Source organism: Crocuta crocuta, unplaced genomic scaffold, assembly GCF_008692635.1.
Source record: "Crocuta crocuta isolate KB4526 unplaced genomic scaffold, BGI_CrCroc_1.0 scaffold352, whole genome shotgun sequence".
NCBI classification, from domain to species: domain Eukaryota; kingdom Metazoa; phylum Chordata; class Mammalia; order Carnivora; family Hyaenidae; genus Crocuta; species Crocuta crocuta.
The window spans coordinates 2518742-2529490 of record NW_027532169.1 but is presented as its reverse complement, the minus strand read 5'-3'; the positions used below and the strand labels follow the sequence as shown (position 1 = coordinate 2529490).

Sequence of the window (10749 nt, the reverse complement as noted above, 5' to 3'; positions counted from 1 at the left end):
GTCTCTACACTGAGTGCATCTCAGAGATGCAGAGCATTGAGTTCTGTGCCTTGGACTCGCTGCAGAGAACTAACGGGGAGAGAGCCCTAGGGACAGAAGGGGCTGGGCGCTGCTCTCTTGCTTGCTGACCGCGAACCCTGAGGCTCATGGAGTCATGCTTCATGCTCCCGGGGACCGGCCCCGCCCCGTTTCCACACCATCCGATGCTCCAGCGAGGCCCAGGCAGTGGGACGCTGCCGAGATTCCTGGGGGACACAGGTGGGGGGGGGGGCCCATGGGGCTGCCACCCGGCAGTCAGTGGAGAGGTGTGTACTGGGGGCCTGGAGCAGGCCAGGGGCTTGGGGCAGCGGGGGGAAGGATGGGATGATGCCTACAGACTTCTGGGAGAGGAGGCCGAGCGGTACCCTAATCTTAGGCTCAGCCTGGGGAGGAAGGTCTGGATGGAAGCTGAAGGGTCATGGGTGCCTGCCTGCCCCCTCGGCTTTTCTTGGTCACAGGGCTGTCCTGTGTGGGGCTGCCAGCGGCTACCGGCCACCCTGTGGCAGCCGGCTCGCCTGCCCCACCAGGGGAGTATCCGAAAGGAGCAGCAGCAGCAGGTTCAGTGGGCGATCACATGGCGTTTCAGGAGCTGGGCCTGCAGAGGTGATGTTCGGTATTCCTGGCCTCAGGGGCCTCGGACAACGGAGCTTTTGTTCCTATTGCTCTCATACATAGCGCCCAGCCAGAGCCCGGGATGAGGGAAGGGCTGCCGATGGAGAGCCCCAGGTGTTGTAAGGAGGCCCCGCTTCACCTCTTGGGGTGAAGGGAAGGATGACAGACTCCAGCCCAGGCTGGGTGGGGGGTATCTGCCCTGGGGTTCAGAACAGGCTCCTGCGGAAGGGATTCCATGGAGCAAGCAACTCCAGGACTCAACTTGTCTCCCGGAAGGAGCATCAGCGGGGCAGAGGAGACACAGAAAGCTGAGGCCGAGAGAAGGGACATGTGTGTATGGGCGGGTGGAGAGGCAGGCGAGTCAAGGACTGGCTAATGCCTTTAGTCTCCTATCCCTCGTCCGCCACCAAGCTACGGGGAGGCCCTAAGGCCACTGCCTGCACCACGACCTGGCTCTGCTCAGGGAAACACCACTGCGTCAGAGGGCACACCCTCTTCCAGCCTGCCCCCTTCTGCTTTTCCAGGGGACTGGCAGGGACAGTGCTGAGCCTACAGGGACACCTCCAGCTGGGCCTTGGTATACGAGCCCTCACAAGAAGGAAGCCAAAGTGAACCTCAACAAACCCTAGGTCACCTCTGCCAAGGATCTGCAGGAGGTGGAGAATCTGGGGTCACGTCCTGAAAAAATAAGGCGACAAGTTCAAGGTAGAGCTCCCCAGCCAGGGGCGGGGGGGGGGGGGGCGGGGGGAACCCCCCCCCCCNNNCCTAAAGCTCCTGCCGCAGGGCTGAGAGTCCTTGGGGGGAAGCCACTGGACTCTACCAGCCCTGCTGGGGCTGCAGCCCAAACTGCCTGCCCCCAACAGCCGGGACAGCCCTCTGCCCCAGCTGAGACGCTCTTCCCAGCCCTGCCACTCGAAGCCAAGGGTCTAAGGTCTTGGGTCGGACTGACAGGGAAGGCCTGCCCAGCCCAGTCTAGGCCCAGACAGAGTATTCCTAAAGCCAGATCCTTTGCTGTTTATGGTTGGAGATAAATCAAGAACCAGAAAAGGATGTGAGGTGGGCACGTCTCTCTCCAGGAGATGGAAAGCACCCATTTGTCACCCAGTCTGCCTCAAGAGCAAAAGGACCTGGGTATTCCAGGGTAGACGGGGACTTTCTATGCTGGACCCACAGAGCTGGGGGGCTGAGGAGGGTCAGCCATTTAGCCCCTCCTAGGGCTGCAGCCCCAGTTCTCTCCAAATGTGGCTTCAGGAGGGGACATGATCACATCGCTTCCTTTATAGCCCCCCGCCACTCCTCCAGGACCGGGCCAGAATGGGTTCCGGGGGAGAAATGGCAGTGACAGCCTCAAGCGCAAGCTCTCCTCGTCCTTCCTCTTGGGAAGATGGTGCTAAGGTAACCCCTTCTCAAACACGCTCCCCCTTTCTCTTTTCCTTGCTCTGACAGGGCTTCTGTGCTTCGAGGGCGCACCGTGGCGCACATGACAGAACGGGTAAGGACCCAACACCGAGTAAGCAGCTCCATCCAGGTTTCTCCCCACACGGCACAGGCTCGTGACTCCGGCACACTTTATTTCCGGCCCCAGGGCAGGTCTCCTAAAAGGCTTCCCTGCCAGTCACTTCCGAGTCTTCTGCAATCACCACCGAGCAGACATCCTCAGCAGGCTGCATCGTCTTCAACCCTTGACTTCCGCTGCCACCACACTCTCCTGCCACCTGGGCTCCAGTCTCTGTCCAACGGCCTTGACCAGGAGTTCAGAGCATAGCTACCAGTTTGAAGGTGCCCTCAGGCTTGGCGGGAACCACATGGACAAAAGTCTTGTAGAGCACCGCCCCCTTGGGCAGCCTGGTGACCAGGTCCATAGCCTCCGCGTTGCTGGGGCTGGGCACATAGACCTCCTTAGTGAAGCGGACTGTCCCCTCCTCAAGGGCATACAGGTACTTCTTCCTCCCCAGCCCCACCTGCAACACAAACGCTCAGTCAGCCAGACCACCGGCCAAGTGCTCCATCCCGGGGCGGCAGAACAAAGTTCTCCTGAGGATGCAGGCCCTGGGCCCAAATGAGAGATCAGAAAACTCTATCTTGGGTTCCCTTTCCCGCTGCCTGGCACTTCCTTGACTTCTACTTCTTCACTGACTCTGTGACAAGAGAGGGGAAACAAAAATTCCAACAGCCAAGCCACGTGGGTGCTCAGTCCCTGAAGGCTGGGATCTGGACCCACGTCTGTGCAGCTGGCGGGAAGCCACACCAGACAAATCCCCAAACCAGGCCAGGAAAATGCCCCCAATCACGGCCCCTGGGAGCCTGCTTCACTTAAAATTAAAAAACACTGGAGCTGTCACGGTTAAATGTGAGTTTGACAGATTTTCATCCAAATAGCGATGTCTAGAGTTTAAGGTCTACGCAAAGTCCGGGGCAAAGCTGTGTCTATGGCAACATGCATGCTAACAAAAGAGCGGCACCAACGGTACTGGCTGCACGGGTTGGCACTGCCTCGTGAGCTCAGCCGATTCTCACCTGGTGGAGCCGCGGTGCTTTCTAACCTTCCTTTGTGGGGGAAACAACGAGCAGAGAATAAACTCCACTACCAGTTGCATATACGGTTCGTAAACTGTATACATTTTAGCATGTTTCTTTTAGAACCTGAGATGGACAGCACAGTACTCAATATTTCTGGTAAAAGGAATGAATGAGCTCTGGAGCCAGAGTGCCTGGTTCAAATCTCGGCATGCCAGTCTACTATCGTGTGACCCGGCCAAGCTGCCTTAGTTGCCTACCTGTGTCTCGGTTTTCTTATCTGCAAAATGGGGATAATGTTAACTACTTTGGGAGGGTCAACTCAAGGACTAAAGGAGTTAATCATAAGGAGCTTAGCATACTGCTTACCTCAAAACACGTTAGCTTTTATTACTATTGTTGTTGTTATTACTTTAGCAAGTCCCGAGACTTAACACAGCCACACAGCCGATGTCTCAAGTTCTAAAACACAAAGCTACTGTGCATACAATCAACTCGCACGCAAATCAGCGTTTCTGGTACAACTACAGGGTACTACCAGTCTTTCTGTGCCTCCTAAAATCACCAAAAAAGGGCAGTAGCGGGGGACCGATTACAAAGGGAACCAAACCGACATTTAAGACGATGTGAGGAGTCTAGTACAGGTCTGTGCTACCAAAGAACTTTCCTACGTCAGGAAGTAACCCCCAGCTTGCTGACACCGCAATCCCCGTCTGCTGCAGACCTAATTTCTGGCACATGCACTGTATTTTACTAGATTCAAACCATTTCAGCCATCTATTAACAGCTTCAAGCAAAAGAGAAATTACTAGAAAGAAGGAAAAAGGAATACGCTGGAATTCGTTTCCCCAGATTAAAATAATATCTCAGATCTCCTCCTCTAACAAAGCAGGGGTTAGAGAGGAGACCCGAGAGGGCAAGGCTGCTGCCACACAAGGCAAAGCACGGTGACCGTGAGTCGGGCACCCCGGCACGAATCCCAGCTCTGTCGCAGGGGCCCTGCCGCTGAGCCTCTGGCCTCTTACCTCGAAGACGGCCGTGGCATCCACGGCATCACAGTGACGGGCTACTGAGGAAACGAGACGAGAGAGGCCCAGGAAGTGAAACGATGCCTGGCATCTGACACATACCCACTAAGTGCAACTGTGTTGTCCTCACCACCCTGCTTGGGAGCACAGAGCGGTGGTTCTGGGAAAGCAGGAAGGGGGGAAGGGTCGCGGAGCAACTCACATGGGCGCCCGGGTGCCAACGGAAGTGGCGCTGAGTCGCAAGGATGTTGCCGGCGTGAACGTAGTGACCTAGGAGAGAAGTCCCCGGGCACTGCCTCTGGGCCCGGCGCTGGGGCAGCACAGCTAATGCTGGGAACACACACAGGCCCTCGCTTTCCTGGCCCCAGTGCCGCCCGCCCACCTCGAAGCCTGAGCCCAGATGAGGCCAATTCCTACACGGTTGGACACAAGCCGCCCCGGGACTCCCTCCACCAGCCTCCTCTCTCCAGTCACGTGGCCCAGGTTCATGGATATCTGCTCTTCCTCAGGACCCCCTCCCTGCCCCAGGTCTTCTCTGCATCTGTAATCTGGAGCCAAGTGCTCTGGCCAGCTACGTGCAGGGGACCAGGAGTGCGTGGCTTTCCTGTTCTGCAAAGGAATGCGGGGGACAGCATGCGAGGGGGGAGGGGGAAGCCCAGGCACACCCTCACCCTCCATTTTCTTGAGGCCAAAGCGTTTGCCTGGTGACTTTCCGCCCAGGTTTTTGGAGCTGCCGCCTGTCTTCTTGGATGCATATCTCACGGCAAGTGACGCAGCCTGAGGGGGGCCCAGCAGGGTGGTAACTGCAGACAGAACAGAAAAGTTGTTCAGAGAGGCTCCCAATAACCCCCCCACCCCCCCCTTCAACGAGCCATCTGCTAAGCCAAGAGGTGGCGGGGGGTAGCGGCAGGGGAGGGGAGGAAGACATGTGAGCAGAAATGCCGCTTGACTGTGTTGGTTTTCAGGGAGTGTCTGCAAGTCCTTGGCGTTCTCCCATGGCAGGGGACAAGTTGTTCGTTGTATTGTCCAGGGAGTATGCACTCATGTGAAGTGTGTGTGTGTGGCCAAGGAAGGTGGTGGTTAGTGAAATATTCGTGGAAAAAAATAAACACCATGTCCCCTGGGTCCTGACACATTCAGTCCTGTCGAGGAGACACAAACACCACAGAAACGTAAGCCAGCAAGAGGACACCACGGGGCTGCTGGCTTCAGCCTCACTCACTGCGTGTCCTCAAGGCTCCAGGCACCGTGGACGGGCCAGACCACAGAGCCCAGCAACAGGACACCCAGAGAGAAGGTCCTGCTCTGGCCTTGCCCTCCACTTTCTCAGCCATCCAGCCATCCGCTGCACACCAGCTACTTGTAAACAAAAAGGGGCGGCTTCTCCGAGGGTGGCTCCCACGGGGGTTTAGCCAGTTCAGAGGGCTGGATCCTCGTGGGCAAGCCCACCCAGCACAGGTCCTCGCCAAGACGGACACGCTGCCCTGGACAATCTGACCTCTCCAGACTCATTCCAAAATGCTCCACGGCATTTATTCTTTTAAAAAGGAGGTGAACTACAACTCACACTAACCAAGATGGAAGCCCCTTGCTATATGACAAGCATAGGGCTGGCAGTCCTTGCTCTGAGCAAGCTCCAGCTACGGCCATGGTTCATTAGGGCTATGCCAGAGTTTTTAGAGAAGCCTTGAGAATCTCTGGAGCCCATGAGTTCAGACTTCCTGAAACGAGGTTCCTGAAGTTTTAATGAGCACAGAGAGTAGCTGGGCCAAAGGACCAGAAATAAATACTCAAAAAGACATGTGAAATACCCAGGACCAGGATCTACCCACCTTTAAACCTATTTGTTTATTCATCCTCTTAATAAGCTGAAGAATGGGGCTTCTGTTTTACCTACATTTTCTCTTTCCCAAATCTTTGCCTTTCAGCCTACTCCCCATCCTCCACCTCCAAGTAAAGGATTCTACTACCTATGCAGTTGCTCAGGAAGGAGTCAAGGAGACACTGCAGATCGCTTCCCTTTGCTCCTCTCACATGTCGAGCTCACCAGCAAGCTCTGGGCTCGATCTCCAAAACAGATCTTAAAACCACCCGTTTCCCTCCAAGTTCATGGACACTAGCGTCCTGCTTAAGTCATCTCTCCTCAAGGCTCCCATTTCAGCTTCCCACCTGGTTTCCTTATTTCCACTCTTACCCTCTTTAATTTCACCTAAGAGCAGTTACTTGCTTCTCAAAATGTAAAACTGGCTTAAGTCACACTCTTGCCCCTCATTCCCTTACAGGGCTAGGCCTCCTACCATCCTTCAAGTCTTAACTGAGATGTTACCTCCTCAAAGGCCTTCCCTAATCACCAACACCCCCAAAAAGACACCACACACATGCACTTCTGCTTTCTTTAACAGCACGTGCTACCATTTAAAATCATTTTGTGTGTGTGCTCGTGTATTGGCTTATCCACTAGAAAGAACCAATCAGGGAGACAGAGACTGTCTTCATCTTTTCTGCTGAGAGCCCAACACCTAACCATCCTGTCTGGCACAGAGCCCAATCTGTTGACCGAGCGGGTTTTTGGTGGTGGTGGTGGTGGTTGCTTTATTGTTTGTTTGTTTTGAGCACAGTGTGCAATATATACATGTTTACTGTTTATTTTTGAGAGACAGAACGTGAGCAGGGAGGGGCAGACAGAGAGAGAGGGAGACACAGAATCGGAAGCAGGCTCCAGGCTCCAAGCTGTCAACACAGAGCCCGAGGCGGAGCTCGAACTCACACACCGTGAGATCAGGACCTGAGCGGAAGTCGGACGCTTAACCCACCGAGCCACTCAGGGGCCCCTAGTGTGCAATATTTACAGATGAAGAGATCCAAATACACCAGAGAGTGGAAGCGACGTGCCCAAGTCACCAAACGCCAGGGAAGCTGCCCTCACGCACCCGGCAAAGAAGAACACGTGCTCCTCGATCAACCACCCACCGCAGGGCGCCCGGGATGCGTCCCGTGGTTGGCTACAGCCGCCCCTCAAAGCTCATGGGCCAGCCCCCCACGCCCGACGCCATGCCCAGGGGCCTCCGCAAGGAACGGCCTCTACCCCCAGGCTCCCTGCGGGGACCCCGCTCCGCCTGCACCCCTCGCCCCGCAACAGCCGTGCGTCCTGTTACCAGCCGCCCGCGTTCTCAGCGCCAGCGCCGCCAACGCCATCTTTGCCGGACGTTCGCTTCCGGTCTCAGAAACCTGCTTCCGCTACCGGGTGATCGACTTCCGGGGTCATCGCGGCAGTTGAAAAAGTGGCGCGGGGAGTGGCAGGTGAGTGGTGCAATGCTGGTGCAGCGGGTGGCGGGCGGCGGGTGTCTGTCCCCTGAGCCCCGCTCCGCAGGGCCTCGGTGACCAGGCCGTCGGGGGCCGTGCCGCGCGGTGTGGACGAGCTGGACGGGTCTGGCTGGCAGCCTCGTTTTGCCGGATTAATGCGAGACGCAGGGAGGGGACCGGGAGGAGGTCCCTCTCTAGGCATTCAGCGTGTTTACTGCGCGTTTGGTGTGTGTGCCTCCTGCTGTACCAAAAGGCGTAGACGCACGATTTTGGTTGCTTCTCAACAGTTTTATCACGTAGGTGTTGTTATCATCCCTGTGTTGCTAAATTGGAAAGCGAGGCTCAGGAAGGTTAGGTGTTTTATGGGGGCGGCGGGAGGGGGGTCCCGTCTGCAGTGTTAGTGAATGTTTACTCAAACATGGATTCTTGTACACGACGCAACAATTGCACTCCTAGGTGTATATGCAAGAGAGTTGAAAACATGCCCCCCACGAAAACGTGGACACGAATGTTCACGGCAGCAGCATTCACAGTGGGCAAAACCCAGAAACAAATCACATATCCGGAAGTGCTGAATGGATAAACAAAACGGGGCATATGTATGCAATGGAATATCATGTAGCCATGAAAGAAGAACCCAGGCCACTACATCAGTGATCCTGGAGAATCAGGCTAAGTGAAAGAAGGCAGTCACAAGGGACCACATACTGGATGATTCTGTTTGTACTAAATATTCCAGAATAGGCAAATCCATGGAGACAGAAGTAGATTTGCCCTTGCCAGGAGCGGGGAGGGGGGGATGAACAGTGACTGCTTAAATTAAAAAAAAATTTTTTTTTTAATGTTTTATTTATTTCGGAGAGACAAAGCGTGAGCAGGGGAGGGTCAGAGAGAGAGGGAGACACAGAATCCAAAGCAGGCTCCAGGCTCTGAGCTAGCTGTCAGCACAGAGCCCGACGCGGGGCTGGAGCCCACGAACCATGAGATCATGACCTGAGATCATGACCTAAGTCAGACGCTTAACCGACTGAGCCACCCAGGCGCCCCGAACAGTGACTGCTTAATGGCTATGGATTTCTTTTGGGGCTGATGAAGATATTCTGGAATTAGGCAGTGATGCACAGTTTTGTGACTATACTCAAAAGGACTGAACTCTACACTTGAGAAAGAAGAATTATGTGTTATGTGAATGATACCTCAGTCTTTAGACAGGATGCCTTGACATCTCTGATTCAAATGCAGAGATCAACAGGGGGCGCTGTTGAGTCTTGTTACCACTGCCCTTAACATTTTCCAATGGTAATCTCCACTTTGTTTATAAGTCACCTTGACCTACAAGGGATCTGAGGAGTCCTGTTAGACTACAGACCACTGAGTTCCGGGTTCAATGTGTTGGGACCCTATCATATCCTGTGTTTCCGTTTCTCTATACAGCATATATATTTCCGTAAAGTTTGGCCACAGAATGTGTCTAATGGACTGGATTCAGTGCTACAGTCTGGTGCCTTCTCTTTTTCCTTTTAGGGAATTGATTTGATAGCACCTATCGATGGCTCTAAAGAAGTCCTCACTGTCTTTGGAATCCAGTGAGAGTGACTCTGAAGAGTTGCCAACATTTGCCTTTCTGAAGAAGGAAGCATCTTCCACAAAGAGGAGGCAGCCTCAGAGGGAGGAGAAGATTGTTGAGGCTGGTAATTCAGATTCTGAGGCCTCCTGTCCTCCGTCACCAAAGTTGGAAGACGCACCACCTGTCCCAGACACAGCTGACCCTGTCACACAAACAGAGCCAGTCAGGGTGCTGAGCAGCGGGAGTGACGATGAGGAGGAATTAATCCCCCTGGCCCAGAGGCTTCCGTGTAAGTTTTTGACCCGCAAGCCGCCAAGCCCCGAGGATTCTAGCTCCCCGATAAAAAGCGTGTGGGAGCATCAGGGTACTGAAGGAGCATCACGTGACTGGAAAGAACAGTCCTTTCCAAAGGTCCCTGATGTTTCCTTCCGTGACACCTCAGAGAGACGTTCATCAAATACCAGGGACCCTGGGGGAGACCAGCTGTGCCATCAGCTGCCAGCCTTCCAAGCTACCTGCCCCGTGCGGAGCGACTGCTTGACAGCGCCCAAAACAAATGCTGAAGGCCTCCCACTTCAGAAGAGAACCAGGCGTCATCAGAAGGTCCAAAGGAGAGGCTCACCGGGATGCCGGCCGCGGGGACAGGCAAGCCGGGAGGAAAGCTCCAAGAGACAACAGGAGAGGAAGGCGGCGGCGGCCCCGCTGAACAGGCTGAAAGCTCAGAGGCCCGAGGAATGCTTACAGCACATCGTCGTGGGGCTGGATCCAGGTCCTCCTGGCCGCGGTCCTCATCCTGTGCTGGGGCTCCCGCTCCTGGGCCGCCCCCTGACAGCCCCTTTCCTGTCGTCCGTTGCAGAGCTTTTACAGACGGAAGGCGGAGGCCAGCTCCTCGGGGCGCTGCAGTCCATGGGGTGCCGCTGCGTGATTGAGGTGCAGGCCGTGCCTCGCAGCATCGCCTGGAGCAGGAGGGCCGGGCCAGCTGAGGTAGCGGGTTTCTGGCTCACGTCTCCTCCTCCCCCTTTGAGCCACCCGATACGTGTGCTTTTACTGGAAAGAATGTCAGTCAGGGAAACGGTGTGGAAAACGGGTGGCCCACTCCACTTAGGGTAACTTGAGGAAGGTTTACTTAAGGAGCGTTTTCTAAAGCGTGGGTGGGATGCAAGGAAACTGCAAAGGAAGACACAGCACCTCAAGGTCGTAACACCGTTAACTCGGGGTTTCTCCGCCTAGGTATGGCCGGCATTTCAGATCACATAAGTCTCTGTTACGGGGCTGTCCTGTGCGCCGTAGAATGTTGAACGGCATCCCTGGCCTCCCCCCACTCGATGCCAGCTAGCACCCTTCCAGTCATGACACTCAAGAGCGTCTCCAAAATGGTGCCAGACGTCCCTTGTAGGGGAAAAGTCGCCCCTGGTTGAGAACCCCTGGTGTGTTTGTTACCACACCTCGGCCTGAACGGATGAGGGGGAGGAGTGGTTACCAGAATCCGGGAGACAGGAAGGTAGAGAGCACCCACCTTGTGAGAAGCTTGACCTCCAGTAGAGGAAGGTAGCAAACCCTAAGTGACCCCATTTCGAGGGAGCCAGGGAAATCCCTCGACTTCTCCTTCCCTCCCTCGTCTCCTGCTGGGTTTCCCACCCACCTTCTGCACCAGAGAGCCTGGTGATGGGGCCTCTTCAGGGA

The 10749-nt window shown here is 55.3% G+C and overlaps 2 protein-coding genes across 4 annotated transcripts in view; one reads left to right on the top strand and one right to left on the bottom strand.

Moving 5' to 3' along the window:
- Positions 1–2205: 2205 nt before the first annotated feature.
- On the bottom strand, positions 2206–7414 carry MRPL27 (mitochondrial ribosomal protein L27). Its single transcript, XM_077776852.1, has 4 exons — positions 7352–7414; positions 4868–4999; positions 4399–4466; positions 2206–2612 (listed from the first exon to the last, which is right to left on the bottom strand). Exons 1-4 carry the CDS (start codon positions 7389–7391, stop codon positions 2406–2408), a joined length of 447 nt encoding a protein of 148 aa, XP_077632978.1. The 5' UTR covers positions 7392–7414; the 3' UTR covers positions 2206–2405.
- A 47-nt stretch (positions 7415–7461) lies between these two features.
- The window catches only part of EME1 (essential meiotic structure-specific endonuclease 1), a 7876-nt gene continuing 4588 nt past the window's right edge, over positions 7462–10749 (top strand). For 2 of the 3 annotated variants that reach the window (XM_077776786.1, XM_077776788.1), the window contains exons 1-3: positions 7543–7795; positions 9024–9835; positions 9923–10050. In XM_077776786.1, the coding sequence (XP_077632912.1) occupies positions 9049–9835; positions 9923–10050 (915 nt within the window). In that variant the 5' untranslated portion in view covers positions 7543–7795; positions 9024–9048. Of the gene's footprint in view, positions 7497–7542; positions 7796–9023; positions 9836–9922; positions 10051–10749 lie in introns of those variants that run through there. The other variant, XM_077776787.1, reaches the window with a different exon arrangement.

Bases quoted from the DNA above. Each gene is read 5' to 3' on its own strand.
- MRPL27 (XM_077776852.1), bottom strand. From the start codon at position 7,391: ATGGCGTTGGCGGCGCTGGCGCTGAGAACGCGGGCGGCTG. The intron at 5,000-7,351 runs GTAACAGGACGC...TTCTGTCTGCAG, and splicing joins GCTGAGAACGCGGGCGGCTG to TTACCACCCTGCTGGGCCCC. The intron at 4,467-4,867 runs GTGAGGGTGTGC...CTTCTCTCCTAG, and splicing joins TGGCCTCAAGAAAATGGAGG to GTCACTACGTTCACGCCGGC.